Below are 17,500 nucleotides of genomic sequence, written 5' to 3' on the forward strand. Positions count from 1 at the left end.
CAAACAAGAAGATTCAATTATACGATTTCATGTAAGTCATTACAAATTCAGCCCAACCCGCTCCTCTTCAAGCTGTCATCTGACTCAAAATGGAAACAATGTAACACATGATTTGACCAGTCCCATTTTTAAAATTGCAATCTCATTGGTCAATATGTTTCCCATCATTGATTGGCTTTGACTTCTTTTGAAACGAAGGGCTTTCTAATACTATCTCTACATATTCTTTGCTCCACCCCCTCCCTCCTTTTCCCGTTTGTTTATCTACCTGTCTCGCTCGCTCTCTTTGTCTCCCTCGTGTTTCTTTCACACATACAACCACACACATAAACACACACACACACACAGACACACGCACACACATATTTATATCTTTATTCTATTTAGCTCCCACCCTCTACAATGCACAAGCTCTCTCTCTCTCTCTCTCTCTCTCTCTCTCTCTCTCTCTCTCTCTCTCTCTCTCTCTCTCTTTCTTTCTTCCCCTCCCCACCCCCCGTTCGGGGCGGAGGGTCACATAATTAATAATAATATAATAATAATAATAATAATAATAATAATAATAATAATAATAATAATAATAATAATAATAATAATAATAAATAATTACCGTGTAAAATGTCAAAAATTAACTCCCTTAGTCTAACCGCATACTCTATATTATAGAATCGAACGAATGACCTTCACATCCGACAACAGTCGTGACATACCACAACGCGTATGTTTGACCCAGCGACATCTAAGTTTGACCTCTCCGTTGGATGTTAAAAGTGGAAATTCCTGCTTTTAACAACTGTTTGGATTGCAGTTCTTATATCTTTGACTAAATTATGCGCCCGTGATTAAAGACTAAATTGCTGCAGACACTGAGTTCAAAATCAATCTAATCTATGACAAAAGTTGCAAATATTCACGTATTACTTTCCACAAGATCAACATATCAAGCTAGCTATTTAGTGGCTGATTGGTGGGCAGAGGGGCTTTATAAACAAGTTATAAAAAATGAGAAAAAAAAAACAGAAACCAAAACCATTACAAAAATTTATACAGCTGGCAATAAAAAACTGATCCCCTTGCTTGTTGGTCGGATGCTCAACCAAACGTCTAACTTAAGTATACTTATTTTTCATTCATTTCAACTAGTGCCGCGCTGAAGACCGGTCTAGACCGCGGTCCGACGGTCTTTTAGCTGTGAACCGAAGACCGTCCCAGAGGGGAAGACCGGCGGCGGTCCTCACTTCTTATCACCTTTCAACTAGTGCGGGGCGGTCCTTGCAAGGACCACGGTCCTACGGTCTCGCGCCATAGCCTACTACTTCCCCAGCGTTTCGTTGCTTCGGTTGCCTATCTTCCACCAATCACCACCCATCCCACTTAATTAATCGCACCCACCCCCCTTTGCCATACACTAAACGACACAGACGACCATACAGGCAGACGACCACCAACCTCCACTCCGCAAACCGCCCTTTCGTGTGTGAGATGGGGGGAACAGGAGGCTCACGCCTTGGACGATTCCATTATACGGGGTAAATTTCAAAATTTACTACACCATAATGATCGCAATGACAATGATCTATGGTGAAGGCATGACCCCTCTTCTCTAATGGGTTATTGTTTGAAATGTATGTGACTACAAAAGATGTGTGTGTTTGTGTGTGTGTGTGTGTGTGTGTGTGTGTCGAACCTAGCAAGTAGCAAATCCGATTTTTTGTTTTCTTTTGTCCATCTCTTGTCACCACTCCTTTCTATCGCAGTGTTGTCATTTAAAATAATACAATAATATTAAAATTTCGTTTGGTGTTTTTACTAATCAAATAATATGAGTTTCATTAGTTTCTTCCTTCCAAAAAACCCAGTTATAACGTCTGAACTTTAAAAAAGTCCAATAGAATATTTGGGGACCCCGATAGCTCAGTTGATAGAGCACTCTCTTTATACGCAAAGGGCCAGAGATCGATCCCGGGTGCAGTCGATTTTTTTCTGAATCCCTGTCTACTCAGCAATGAATGGGTAGCTGAGTTTGTTAGATCTGGCGAAAAGTCACCATCGACCCTCTTATCACCTCATCCACCCCCTCTTATTATAACTTCACGTCTCTCTCTTACTCTTCAATGCTCGCTGCCCTCTAATGTGTGTGTGTGTGGGGGGGGGGGGGGGGGGAGGGGGGGTAGGAGTTGCGTGTGTGTATCAACGCCACGAACAACTCGATCAACGCCTTGGGCGATGCCATTATCTCCGTTAATGGGGATAAATTTCAAATTTTATTAAATTATCGAAGTAACAATGAAGTACGGTGAGCAAATAAAGAAGGCATCACCCCTCTTCTCTAATTAGGTTACAATTTGAAATGAGTGTGACTACTCCGTGTGTTTTACTCCTGTAGGCCACGGTTTTCATCGTTAGCGGTCTTTAACGGTTCAAGAATGAACGATCCCACGCTCTAAAAGGTCAAACCGGTTCGAATTTCCAACAGTCTCTCAGGAATGTTCAATGTCGAAAAGGACCGGTCCTAGGACCGGTCCTTGCGGTCTTCATTTCCCAAGGACCGTAGGACCGTGGTCCTTAAGCTTGCCAAGGACCGCCCCGCACTAATTTCAACTAATTAGTGTGTGTGTGTGTGTGTGTGTGTGTGTGTGTGTGTGTGTGTGCGTTTGTGTGTATGTGTGTATGGGTGTCGGTGTGACTGTCTGTCCAGGCGTTTTTTGTTTAGTTGTTTTTTGGGTTTTTTTTGTGTTTTTCTTTTTCATCGTCTTCATATCTCTCATTTTCCACACATCCTTCTATTTTTTGTCCAAACTTTTGGAGAAGGTAGTACTGACACAATTATCTCATCTTAAGAACAACAGTTCAGTCAGCCTACAAACAGCAACACAGTACTGAAACGGCGCTTCTTAAAATCTTTTGTTATATAATGCGGATGCTAACAATATCAATTTATTATGCCTTTAAGATCTTTCAGATGCCTTTGACACAATTGACCATTACATTTTGTTAAGAAGACTAGAAAATAAGTTCGGCGTAAAAGGAATTGCCCTTAAATGGATTACACCATATTTACAGGATCGATGGCAGACTGTCGTGGTGAATGGTATTCAGTCAGAACAAGTTTTACTAAACTTTGGAGTGCGTTCTTGGTCCTGTCCTTTTTTTTTTTCTGTATAAGCACCCCCTTTCTCGTGTGATATCCAGATTCAATCTGAGTTATCATTTTAATGCTGGTGATACGCAAATTTATGATTCAGTACCCCTAAGTAATTTACAATTCTTAATACAACGAATTTCGAGCTGTTTTATGAGATTAAATCTTGAATGTACCATAACAAGTTAAAATTAAATGATAGTAAATGATAGTAAAACTGAGATTTTAATGTGTGGAAGGCAAATAATTCACCTATTACTCTCGGAAATAGCACAACAGAATTTTCAAATAAATCAAAAAACCTTAGCGTCATCATTGATAAACATCTTTCTATAACAAACTGATACGTGAATAACACCATACAATCTATGTACTTAGAAATGAATAAAATAAGCAAATTCGTAATTTAATGTAGCAGAACTTTTAATTAATTCCCTTGTTTTATCTAAATTGTACTATTGTAACTCCCTGTGGGCGAAATTAGCTAAAGACAAAATATTTTTTTTGTTAATCTTATTAGCTCATAATTTAGGCACCTTTTAAATTTAGTAAGAATGATGTCGCCTATTTCATTCAGTATAAATGTACCAAAAGATTTCGTTCCATTTCATGCTTTTCGTTTCCTATGACAATGAAGATATTGATTTTAAAACAAAAAGGTATGTGTGTTGTACGTGTTGGGGGCGGGGGAAGGGGGAAATACCCTATTTTCCAGCTATTCTTAGGTTTAATTCACTATCACTCACTCACCCCAATATCGTTGTACAATGACAAAACCCTGATACACAATTAAAGTCTAATTTACAAGATAGCCAAAATCATCAATAAGCGTAAATTAAAGCTATTATGCTTAATAAAAATAGACTCATCTTGAAAAAGGAGTCAGGGTCTAAAAGATTGAGGAATAGTCTAATGTAGTAATATTATATCAGAGGCACGCCTACAAACTTGACGGAGATAATTTATTCATTCCCCTCACGCCAGGTCAACCACACTTAGCCTTGCCTCTCACTCGTCCGTGATGGCGAGTGCTCGCCCTCGCTGACGTAAAACGTTTGTCGATCGAGTTATTAGTATTTTGCTATATTCTTAACTGAGATACTGTTCTTTTGGTGAATACGGACGAGGCATTTTGCGATGCGGTTAACCAGGGTGAACAGTATGTGAGACGGTCGTATAAGATACTGTCCTTTTGTTGGTTACAGGTAGAGTTATTTGCTTGGCTTTAACCAAGAAAGAACAGTATCTCAAAATATTACGCAACATATTACGTCAATGAAATCGCCGACTAACAGAAAAGCGCAATTTATCATTAGCTATCATTTAATGTTAGAAGCCTTCCACTATGTAATAAAATTAAAGAGTTATGAATGAAAAAACTAAATGTGTCGATTGCGGCAAAACTGGTTGGATCTGGGTCAGCCCAGATACTGTCCTTTTGTTGGTTAGGGCATTATAGTTGTGTGGGGTTATTGAGGTGGGTAGCAGACTGATGACAGTAAATTTTTTTTTCTGTGTGAGCACATGTTAAATATTTCTTTTTTTTTTCTCTGTTTAGCCTTTTGTGGGTTCTGAACTATGTGGAATTTTTCCTCCACACATAGATTGCATTTGTTTGTTTTTCTGAGTAGCTTTTTTGCTTTGAGATGATGTCCCATGTGATGTTGTGGCTGGTGTTGGAATCTCTTAATTTCCAGACATGTTTGCTTAGAACTGTGGATGAATTATTTTTGTCTTGTTTGAAGAACGAGATGTGTTGATTATACTGGGTTTTGAAAGGACCCTCTGTCAGTCCAATGTAATTTTCCTGCTTGCTTTTGTTGGTGTGTGTGACTGTTGCGTTGTATATTATGCTCAATTCGAGGCATTTGCCCCGAATAGGACATGAGACTTTTTTTCTGCAGTTGCACTGCTTTTTTGGTGTGGTGTTTTGTTGGTTGTGGACATTTAGGATGCATCAGTTATGTGCTTTAATTATGTCAGATGTTGTTCATGCAGGAGTAGCTGACCTTTATGTTGTTTCTATGCAGTATTTTGTGTAGCCTGGGGTCATTTGGAAAACAGGAGTCTATTAGTTTAAGAAATGTTTATCCGATATTAGTTGTGACATTTTTGTTGAAAGGGGGGTTGAATCACGTTATGTTGTTGAGCACTATATATAATCCATGGATATCAATTTCTCACGATTATATATATATATATATATATATATATATATATATATATATATATATATATATATATATATATATATATATATATATATATATATATATATATATATATATATATATATATATTATATATTGTATAAAACTGGTATAAAGATTTGCCTTTTGAGTGACATTGAAAGTGAAATATCTATTGATACTCTTTACTTCCAGATCTCTGTCTAAAAGATTTGAACTTGTTGACAGGCTTGGGACTAGTAAATGTTGAGGACGAATCCTATGCAATTGTCCCTCGAGGTTAGTAATAATATATGCAATTGATATAAAATTATTTTACGATATCTTTTGAAAACTTACCAAAGAGCTATCCTCTGATGTTTATCTATAATAATTTACAAAACAGCTGTAATCTAAAGATATTTGATGCATTATATTTAGTTTACATGAGTTTCAAAAATATGTTGACATCAAAGATATGTACATCAAGGATTTAGCAGAGCGATACTGGTGTACAATATTAAAACATATTTTATATTTGTACTTGTACTTTATATATATCGGGTGCGAGAAGAAAGCTGAAAAAGTTTGGAAGCCTGTAGCCAACATAATATCAATTTTACCACAGTAAACCCATTTATTGAAAATATTTTTAATCAATTTGAATTCCCCGATTGTTTGAATAATCATACTGCATTTTTGCCGTATCAAAGATTTGGGACATAATTCTCAAATTTTCATGTAATATGTTGATCCTCCATTTTACTTTTTGGTAGCCTTTTTTTCATGATCCAGTTGATTTTCTAGCTCTTTTATGGGGATGGTCATTGTCAAATTTCTTCCCCATTAAGAGGTGGGCCATCCCAATTAAGCGGCTGGGAATTGGAAAGGGTATGACTTTTTGTTTAGAAAAAAATTTGTTTTCAAGGAACCGTCCCAATAAAGCGGTTGTCCCAATTAAGCATCATTCCCAATACCAGCTTGGACTGTTTTATTGTCTTTACAAGAAAAATTTTCAGGCTTTTTTTATTTTAGCAAAGGGCATCCCTGTTGTAGTCTATTGGGATTCAGGTCAGGGCTCATTAGAGGTTAATTCATCTTTAGAAATAAATTGAATGTCATTTTCTCTTAAAAGTTAGACTGTCTAGTGTTACTAATGTGGGAAGTTGCCCCATCTTGTTGACAAAGAAATGGCCGATCAGGATAAAAAGGAACAAAATCTGGAATAAGTTGTCTTCTAACAATTACATAATTTTGCATATTCACTTTTGTGGTTGAAGTGTCAATGAAATGTAATCATGTCTTTCCCTGCCAACTAACTCCGGCAGATACCATAATTTTGTTGTTGATATATCCATTGCTTTCATAGGAAAATCTATTTAATGAAATGTCTGATTTTGTTTGACCATAGACAAGATCATTATGTAGTTTCTAGCAAAAGCTAAAAACAAGACCAAGTTTGGAAACTTTTGATATCCTGATTTCTGAATGACTTTGATATAACCGGCATTGTGTCTAAACCAGTAAAGAAATTTTGATTAACCGTGGCGAGTATTAACTCGAGGTTTTAGTCAAGTTGCTTGTAAAATTTCAAATGTTTCTGATTTCTACTTTGTATTGAAACAGCATCATACTTTTTTCAGGTTTTTTTTCTTGCACCAGATATATATTAATATGATTCCCAACTGAAACCTGGGACTCCTTAATGAAAAAAGCTATTTAAGCAAGCAAAAATTTGGTCTTGTTTTAAAAGAGTACAAAGATGCCAAATCACATGTCAAAAAACTGTTAAAGAGAGACAAAACAGAAAAGACAAAAAGAGATCCAACCACACAAGAACAATGTATCAGAAAATCAGTAGGATGACAAAAAGGATCTCCCCATGCCTATCAACAATTAAAGGTAAAAATGGTGAAACCCTGATTGAACCTGAAAAAATTGCTGTGAGATGGGCAGAGTATTGTAGTGAAATGTACAATGGCAAGGACAGAACTATGACACAAGATCAAATTGTTGTTAATGAAGAAAAACTGGAGAATGTAAACAATTTTTGTATGTCTTGGGGCAAGAATAGAGGTAAATGGAAAATCGACCCCTGATATCCAAAGGAGGGTAGCACTTGCCCAAACAAAATTGACAAAGATGATGACATTATTGAAAAGTGAAAGCACCCAACTGAAAATGAAAATATTAAGAACATGCATATTTTCAACAGTATTATATGGATGTAAATCATGGACAATCACAAAAAAAAGCAAAAAACGATGAGAATAAAATTAATGCATTTGAAATGAAATGCAACCGGAAAATTCTCAGCATTCCCTGGACAGCAAAGGAAACTAACAGAAAGAGTTCCTGGGCATTGGGGGCCCATATCTCATCAAGATGATGCAGAAACTAAAACTTGCCTTTTTCGGACATATCAAGAGACATGACACCTTTGAATAAAATTTTCTAGAAGGCATTGTGGAGGGTAAAAGAGGGAGAGGGAGACCAAGAAGAAGATGGTCACAAGACATCAGCGAATGGATGAATAAGCCAGTGACTGAATGTGGAAGGATGGCGCAGGACAGAAGCTTGTTTCAGTTGGCAGTTGCGGAGACCACGTCCAAGAGGGATAAGCCATTATAATGATGATGATGATGGGTGCAGAGCAGGTATTAGCATATAGATAATATTGCAATTTTTTAAATACAATAACATTAACCCTACAGAATTTAACATATTACTTTAAGTTTAGTTATAAAGAAACGTGTAGCAAGGAATATTGCAGGCTCAATCAGCCAACAGTTAAAACAAATTAAACTATTAAACAATACATACTCCTAAATGGTGGAAGATAGTGGTGATTCATTGTTTATTCAATTGTTGTTTGCTATTACCTTAGGGTGTTCATTAAGAATTATATTGTGCATTTCAGAGACTGGCAGGCTGATGGCTCGTTATTGTATAGCATTTGAAACAATGAGACATTTCCACAAGCTTGGAGACAAGCAGGAGAGTGTGGCAGACATGGTGAGACTGTGGAATGAAATCAAGAATATTTGAGATTTAGTATTTTTATTCCATAGTCACAGGCTAGTCACTTGAAAAAATGTTTCCATCACCTGACCAAGCTATCCATTAAAAACCCCCCACAAAACTCCCCCCAAAAACTTTTACATAGCGTAATATACACTAACTCTCCCGACGGATTATCACCTTGTCGTGGTGGGAGGGCTTGCGTATCTCGAACCTCGGACCTCTAATAAGAGAAAAAAGGAGAGAGATCAGACGAAGAGAAATCCACCGGCCCTCCAGGAATGGGGGTTGAGCGTAGGGTTAACAACCCACCTCATAAAAAGCAAACTGTTACAGAAACAGAAACCAGACATAAATCCACAACCGGCGGCAGCAGAGAAGCGGACCAGAATACTGGCTTCATGACGGTAGGAGGTCAAAGCCGAAAGGACGCCCCCGACCAGATTGCAGATCTGTTGTCACCAAAACGCAAGCTCAATGTCTCGTGCTGGAATGTTAGGACCCTATATCAAACAGGAAAACTGGCACAAGCCCAGCGCGAGATGTTGAACTACAAGATCGATTTGCTAGGCATATCAGAGGCAAGATGGACAGGAGCTGGGAAGCGCCAACTCTCAAATGGCGACCTGATCATTTGGTCAGGACGAAAGGATGACCAACACAGAGAAGGTGTTGCCCTCTTGATAGCCAGGCAAAACAACAAGTCACTATTGGAATGGAAACCGATAAGTGAAAGACTTTTATACACAAGACACAACTCAAAATACACCAAGCTATCAATCCTCACATGCTACGCACCTACAGAGGATTCAGATGAAGAAAACAAAGAAGAATTTTACGATATTCTAAGAATGGCCGTTGAAAACATTCCAAGACATGATATGCTCATGATCATCGGAGACCTTAATGCTAGAGTTGGCAATACACAAACAAATCAGTCCGTTGGAAAGGAGGGCATAGGGTTAATGAACAACAATGGAAGCAGACTGGCAGAATTTTGTGAAGAACACAACTTCATTATTGGTGGAACTTTCTTCCCACACAAAAACATCCACAAATTGACATGGAAATCACCAGATGGGAAAACAGAAAGTCAGATAGACCATATAATTATAAACAGAAAATGGAAGAGCAGCCTAAACGATGTCAGAGTCAGACGATTGGCAGACATTGGAAGTGACCACCATCTTGTCACAGCCAAAATCTCTACTAAATTGATGAAAACAAAAATAGCAAAACAGAAGGAGAAACGTTTCAACACAGATAAATTGAAAATCCCAGATATCCAAAACAATTTCAATATCTCAGTCAGAAACAAATTCAGTGCAATACAAGATATTACAAACATGACAATCCAAGATTTTAACCACGTCATGCAGGAAAGTGCCACTGAACACTTAGGACACAATAAATCCAATACAGAGAATTGGATATCAGCAAGGTCATGGGAGCTCATTAACCAAAGAAAATCAATCAAACTAAATCTCCTGAACGCTAAATCCCCCGACTGAAAGAAAGGCTATCCAGTGAATACTCATTGAAGGATAAAGAAGTGAAAAAATCCACAAGGAAAGACAAAAGAGATTTTGCAGAAAATTTAGCAACTGAAGCAGAAAATGCAGCTGTAAGACACGACACACAAACACTATACAAAATCACAAAAAAGCTCTTGGGAAACAGAAGTTATGGTCAAGAGAAACCATTAAAATCCCAAGATGGTAGTGTCATCACAGACGAAAAGGAGAAAATTGAAAGATGGAGAGAATATTTCGCAAACCTTCTGAACAGACCAGACCCATCTTCTTACACAGATATCCCAGAAGCAGAAAGGGACGTAGAGGTTAATCTTGGTCCAATCACTGAGCATGAGGTGCACGAGGCAATACAACAACAAAAAAATGGCAAGGCCCCAGGTATTGACAAAATCACTGCGGAAATGCTTAAAGCGAACTCGCAAGAAATGTCCAAAATTCTCAGTAAACTGTTCACCAACATTTGGGAAAAGGAAGAAATACCAGAGGATTGGCAGAAAGGCATCATCCATAAAATAGCCAAGAAAGGAGACCTAGGAAATTGTGCTAACTGGCGTGGAATCACACTCCTGTCCGTAACGAGCAAAATTTTTAATAGAATCCTTCTGAAAAGAATCTCACCTCACATTGAAAACATTCTTAGAAAAGAGCAGGCAGGGTTCAGAAAAGGGAAGTCATGTAGTGACCACATATTTACCCTGAGACAAATCCTGGAGCAAAGCATTGAATGGAACAGCCCCCTCTACACCATTTTTGTCGATTTTGAAAAAGCCTTTGACAGCTTACACAGAGAGTCCCTGTGGAAAATACTCCGCCATTATGGTATACCGATGAAGATAGTCAACCTAATCAAAGCAATGTACAGCAACTACCAATGCCAAGTGATCTGTGGTAACAATTTAACAGACAGCTTTAATGTAACAACTGGTGTAAAACAAGGCTGCATACTCTCCCCGCTTCTGTTTATCCTGGCTCTAGACTGGCTCATGAAAAATACAATTGATGGTAAGAAGAGAGGCATTCGCTGGACACTGACATCTTTTCTGGAAGATATAGACTACGCAGATGATATCGCGTTAGTTTCCAGTACACACAGAGACGCCTCAGAGAAACTAAACGTACTACACAAGAACGCCTCGAAAATTGGACTGAAAATAAATTTCGATAAGACTGTGTACATTAGGGTGAATCCAAAACATGACAGTGAAATTAGGATAGATGAACATATAATTGAAGAGGTAACAGAGTTCTCCTACCTCGGATCCAAAATAACAGACGACGGAAATGCAGAACACGATATCAAGCACAGAATTCAAAAGGCAAACCAGGCTTTCGGCATGCTGAAAAACTTTTGGAAATCAAAGCAAATAATGAGAAAGACAAAGCTGAAAATATACAAGAGCAATGTTTTAAGTGTACTGCTTTATGGAAGTGAAAGCTGGAAAATGACATCCTCCTTAATACAGAAACTAGAAGCCTTTCAGAACAAGTGTTTAAAAAGAATTTTTAATTTATTTTGGCCTACAAAAATAAGAACAGTGGATCTATTAAAGAAAGCTGACTTCACTAGCATTGATAGCCAAATAAAAAGAAGAAGATGGCGTTGGCTGGGTCATGTGGCCAGAATGGAAAAAGGGTCACTTCCCAAGACAGCCTTGTACTGGACAGCAGATGGGAAGAGAAAGCGGGGAAGACCCAAAGAAACCTGGCGAAGGACGATGGAGAAAGAATTAAAGGAAGCAGGCCTGTCCTGGAATACAGCCACCGCAAAAGCAGCCGATCGCAAAAAATGGAGATGTCTGGTGGATGCCCTATGTGCCTCAAGGCCCGAAGAGGATTAAGTAAGTAATATACACTAAACATGCTCAAAGCGCTTTACGAAGGGTCCCTAGCCAACATCAACACTTACTTAACATGGACAAATCATGGCACCGGTTGGGTGATATTACAATTTTTATTTTGACATAGAGAACATTGTCAACAACCAGGTAGTCATCTTACACCTGATAAGAGTGAGGGAATGTGAGTAAATAGCCTTTTCCAAGTACTCAGCTATGCGCCACCCAGAGCAGGACTCGAAGCTAGGGCCGTCTGATCCAAAGGTGAGTGTTGGACTATGTACTAGACCACATAGCTGCTTGCTGTTTGATGGAAATGGAGTGGTATTGTGTTCATGGGTTTTTGGGTAGGTGGGGATGGCATAATGACTGAAGAAATCTGACTCTTATTGAAGATTTTAGTGCTTTTTGTTCAGGTTGATTTATATATCTCTATGATATGCATACTGTTATTATTATTATTATGTTATGAAATTATGCCCTTTCGCCATGTCATCATAAAATATCGTTGCCTAGGCATTCCACGAAGGAATATAGATAATTAATCAAACATGATGTCTGATGTCAACAGGAATCACCCATATTGTCCAAAGTGAGCAAATTGGGGGTTAATAATCTTGCCTAAGGAAAAAAACAAAAGTGCCTGAAGCGGGGCTCGAACCCGGGACCTTCCGGGTCACAGTGCAATGCCTTAACCACTCGGCCACTTTGCCCCCTTATTATTATTATTATTATTATTATTATTATTATTATTATTATTATTATTATTATTATTATTATTATTATTATTATTATTATTATTATTATTGTTGTTGTTGTTGTTGTTATAAAAAATGCCTCGATAACAATCTGGATTAGAGATTAATCAAATGCACAATAATTGACAAATGACGAATACCATGATGTGCACTCGGACTTTAAATAACGTTTTTGTTTGTATCCTGGTAATGCTTTTGGTTTGTGCCTATTTGTATTTATATACAAAAACCTCTGTCAACGAAAATATTCTTAAATCTAAAAGCATTATTTCATGGCAACAAACATCTTTTAAGGTATTGATAACTATTTCAAATCTTATAAGAAATTTTCACTGTTCTGTAAAATATATCCTTTAAGCAGGGTCACGTGATAATACACATATTAGTATTAGATTACCTTACCTTACCCGGGTTCCATCTCTTTCCAGAGGTCGGATGTCATGGCCTTCCATCCTTCACGGTCCATTGCAGCCTCGTTACAGTCTGCCATGTGCCGTCCTGTAGCTTCCTTGATGCCATCTGTCCAGGATTTCCTTTGTCTTCCTCTGCCTCTCTTTCCTTCAATTCTGCCCTCCATTATCCTTTTTTCGAGACTATCATGTCTTCGCATATGTCCAAAATATGACAGCTTTTTGTTTTTGGCCCATTAGGTCGAGGACTTTGATGTTTGTTTTTCTTGCTGTATTAGATTAATAAATACAATAAACCATAATCTGCAAATAATCTTAGCTTTGATCCTGTATTTGATATAAGTATATCAATGTTGTGAATGTCAGTGAGAAAAAGAGGAGCTCCTGATCTTATTTCATTTTTTAAAAAAAGATTATTTTAACAATTTGGGTCTAATTTGAAAAAAAAAATTGTCTCAGTCCAATGCTTTACTTGATTCAGTACATTTTAAGCTGTATTAAATGTACTTTATAATTTACTTTATCAAATACTTAAGAGAAATTTAGAAGTATTGTGTCAATTTGGCCTTTGTGCATTTAAACATTTGCTTAAATTATTAATTTTCATTGTTAAAGGTTACGACTCCTTTTTGCCTAAAGACATGCTGGATGGAACTAAGAATTTTGTAGCTTTGGAAATGATTCATGACATTGCTTTGTATTATATTATGTCCTACACAATTGTAAATTATGATGGTATAGAGACTGGGTTATGTTTATTATTTGATAGTTTTTCAGTCATTGGTGCTTTGCCTTGAGATGGTGATGCTTGAAAGAACAGTGAGCGAATTTCAAGGTTATCCTTTGCAAATATTTAAAAGTTCATGTGTGGTATGTACAATACCACACCTGGAATTCTTGTAGACATGGGACTTGACTTAAGTGATTGTGCTTATCCATGTATAGATGATATATCTAAAGAATGCTTGAATTAAAAAAAAAAATTTTGGGGGGGGGGGTCGAAAAGTTTTACCATATAAATTATTTTTATTGAAACATGTTAAATAAATGTTGTTTGATATCATACTTAGATTGATGTAGTCGCAGCATGTGCAGAGTTTGATGACATTCAGCTTAGAACAAACGAAAAGAGGATACTGAACTCGCTAAACAGAGATAAGTCAAAAGAATCAATAAGGTAAGATAAGATTTAATGTTTTGATTATTATTATCTTTATATGGTATTTCCATATTTATTAACATACTGATGCTCAACACTTCTTACTCCCTGTACATAACTCTAAATAAATACCTTTAACAATTGTCACTCAATTACTTTCTGTCGACATCCTGCAAGTATATCAGATTGTTTAGAAAACTGCTCATAAATTTAGAAGGCTGCTCTGGTTGCTTAGTGAAATTACATTCTTAGCAATCTACCCGAAATCAAATTAATCAATACACATTATAGAGAGGAGTTTTTCATGTTTGTATTCAATTTTTTGCCTTGTTATTTGTGCAATTTTGTTATTGAAATTCTATACCCGTAAGATTTTTATTATATTCTTTTAATGTATGAAAATTATAATTGGCCAATTTAATTTCAAATGTACCTATTAATATTGACTTTAATCCTTTATCTAACAATTTAAATATTTCATTCTGTTAATAATTTTTCACCAGATTTCCTTTGCCAGGGAAAATAAAAAATAAACAAATGAAAGTCAACTGGTAAGTGTAAAAAAATAGAAAAATAAAAATCACAATTGCTTCCTTGCATTCATGCTTTAGGAAGGGATATAATATATATATATATATATATATATATATATATATATATATATATATATATATATATATATATATATACACACACACACATACATACATACATACCACCTACCTACTACTACCCACCACCCACCACACATACATACATACATACTATATACATACATACATACTACATACATACATACTACTACATACATACATACTACATACATACATACATACATACATACATACATACATACATACATACATACATACATTACATACATATCAAAATTGTTTATTTCAGGAAATATACATGATAATGTAACAAGGGTAACATATTCATTGACATAATACCATTTCCTAAAATAATGTACAATGTATAGAGCTGGAGTATTAATTTGAACAGTGAAGTTTCAGACTCTGCCACAGAATGTCCCAGAGGTAATAATGATATTAGTGTTGATGACGATGATGATGATGATGATGATGACGATGATGAAGATGTAATAAGGCGATAGGTCGCTAGTCGTCGGCGTTGTCCTTGTTCCCATTCTTTTTTGGTACCAGTGTTATGATACTGTGTTTCCAGTCTGGGGGGGCTTTTTGATATTTTAAACAGGTGTTAAAGATGGCCGTAAAAATTGGTGCCAGTTTGTTTATATTTTGTTTTATATATTTATAGGTGACACCGTCTGCCCGGGTGACTTTTCATTAGGTAATTTTTTAACACAGCTTGTGAGTTCGTCGATTGTAAACTCACTTGTTGATGATGTCCAAGCGGGAGGGGGGATAGTGACATCATCGGACCAGGGTGTGTCACTAATGTTTATATTGTTTCGTTGACATTTTTCTTTATAGGCAGTCTCTACTGTGTTGATATCTATCTCACCTCTTGAGTGTGTTTGTTTACATCCGTTTCTAATAATATCAATAGCTTTTCGTTGGTGGTTTACGAATATTGCTGTGAGTTCTTGTCATGTCACCTCTTTTTCCTCCTATGCTCTTGGTGTGTTGTTTTGGATAAGGGAGGGCATAATGGAGGACTTTATATCTATTATTTTTATTTCGATGTATTTTAATAGAGCTTCATAATTGTTGATCGGGTCTTTTATAATTTTTTTCATCGGTCCATCTGGGAATTTTGTTAAGATTCGTTTGCAGTAGCGGAGAAATTCAATGCTAAACGGCTGTCCATTATCGGGTCTTTGGATTTGGAATGTGTTGTTTTTGATGAAAACACTGTGTAGTGTTGAAAATAATTTTATCCATTTCGATGGGTTGGAGTGACAAAAAGTTGGTTTAATTTTAATGGGTTGTGTAGATATAGTATGTCTGAACATACCTTCTTGTTGTATAAACTTATTCCAAGAAGAATTACTGGTCGGTTCATGCTGATACTGGAGCCAATTAGAAATGTCAAACAAATCACAATACTATTTCCGCCATTCACAACACGTTTTACAACATTGTAACCATTCTGTCCGAAGTCTAGTCAAATTTTACCACTTCTGATACACTCTTTGGCAAGAAATCTGACCCTTGTCACAAGTCCTATACTCCTTCTAGACATTGTCTGTGTTTACGAGGACAGCTACCACGGATGATGGATACAAGAGACGGTAGATCTAGAGACTGCGAGAGACCCGACTGACCTGTCCGCCATCTTGAACATACATACATACATACATACATACATACATACATACATACATACATACATACATACATACATACATACATACATACATACATACATACATACATACATACATAGAGAGATAGAGATGGAGAAGAGAGAGAGAGAGTGTTTGTGTGTGTGTGTGTGAGAGAGAGAGAGAGAGAGAGAGAGAGAGAGAGAGAGAGAGAGAGTGATCTGAATGGATTGATGTTGTTTTGCGCCTAGAGCTTCATTGTGTGGAGGATTGGGCGCATTGTTAATAAATTTCATTATTATTATTATTATTATTATTATTATTATTATTATTATTATTATTATTATTATTATTATTATTATTATTATTATTATTATTATTATTATTATTATTATTATTATTATTTAGTTATAAGAAGTAATAGTGTAATAGTTGGAAGCGAGTTCAAGATAAGGCAAAGGAGAGGAGAATAATGTTTTATTTGATGAAAACCGTAGTCAAGTCTTCAAAGCTTTGTAGCCTTCCTATGTTTGCAAGGAAGACCCATTAGCGCTCGCACAATATCAACATGGAGATCCATTGCAATGGGAATAGTGGTTTAATGGAGGTCTGCTCAGAGTGGGGGAACATTGTCTTTTGATTCTATATCATCTTAACATCTTTTCCATACCTCAATATCATTTGTTCTATCCATATGGCTTTGTGTTCTTGTTCTGGATTGCAACCATTTGGTTTTGTCTGGGTCCTGTATGTCTTTTGTAGTGAGGAAAACAATCAGATGCATTTATTTTCTTGTGAGAGATGAATTTTGTCATTACAAATCACCTTCCTATTATATATTTATAGATTTCTCAGTAACTGTCATTTTGTGAACAATGGAATATCCTTTTTTAAAACATGTAATGGTAGCACATCAGGCCGGTAATCAGGAAGTCTGAGGTTCGATCCCCAGTGGAGGAAGACTGATTTTTGGGATGGTTTTTTTCTTGTATTTTTCTTTCTTGTTTTGTCTGGCACCTTTCATACACTCTTGTTCAGATCTTTATCTATTACAGGTGCCTGCTTCCTAATTTCTCAATTATTTAAGCGCAGGTCTTATGGCTGGTTCAGTGTGAGACTTGAAATTTATTTCAATCAAGACACAAGTAAAGATTGCTCTTGTATCTAATTCTAATCTCAAATAAATGTGTACCCTTTGTGCTTATAAAACACGTTTTACTG

The 17,500-nt window shown here is 36.5% G+C and overlaps 1 protein-coding gene across 1 annotated transcript in view; it reads left to right on the top strand.

Annotated features, from left to right (window-relative positions):
• LOC144969368 (putative ATP-dependent DNA helicase HFM1) overlaps positions 1-17,500 on the top strand; it is an 81,444-nt gene that overhangs the window by 34,413 nt on the left and 29,531 nt on the right. The window contains exons 20-23 of the mRNA XM_078908477.1: positions 5,527-5,610; positions 8,231-8,325; positions 13,940-14,046; positions 14,532-14,579. Of these exons, the coding sequence (XP_078764603.1) occupies positions 5,527-5,610; positions 8,231-8,325; positions 13,940-14,046; positions 14,532-14,579 (334 nt within the window). The remainder of the gene's footprint in view (positions 1-5,526; positions 5,611-8,230; positions 8,326-13,939; positions 14,047-14,531; positions 14,580-17,500) is intronic.

This window comes from Berghia stephanieae, chromosome 3, assembly GCF_034508935.2.
Source record: "Berghia stephanieae isolate SIO BIC M18660-M18661 chromosome 3, UCSD_Bste_1.3, whole genome shotgun sequence".
NCBI lineage: Eukaryota > Metazoa > Mollusca > Gastropoda > Nudibranchia > Aeolidiidae > Berghia > Berghia stephanieae.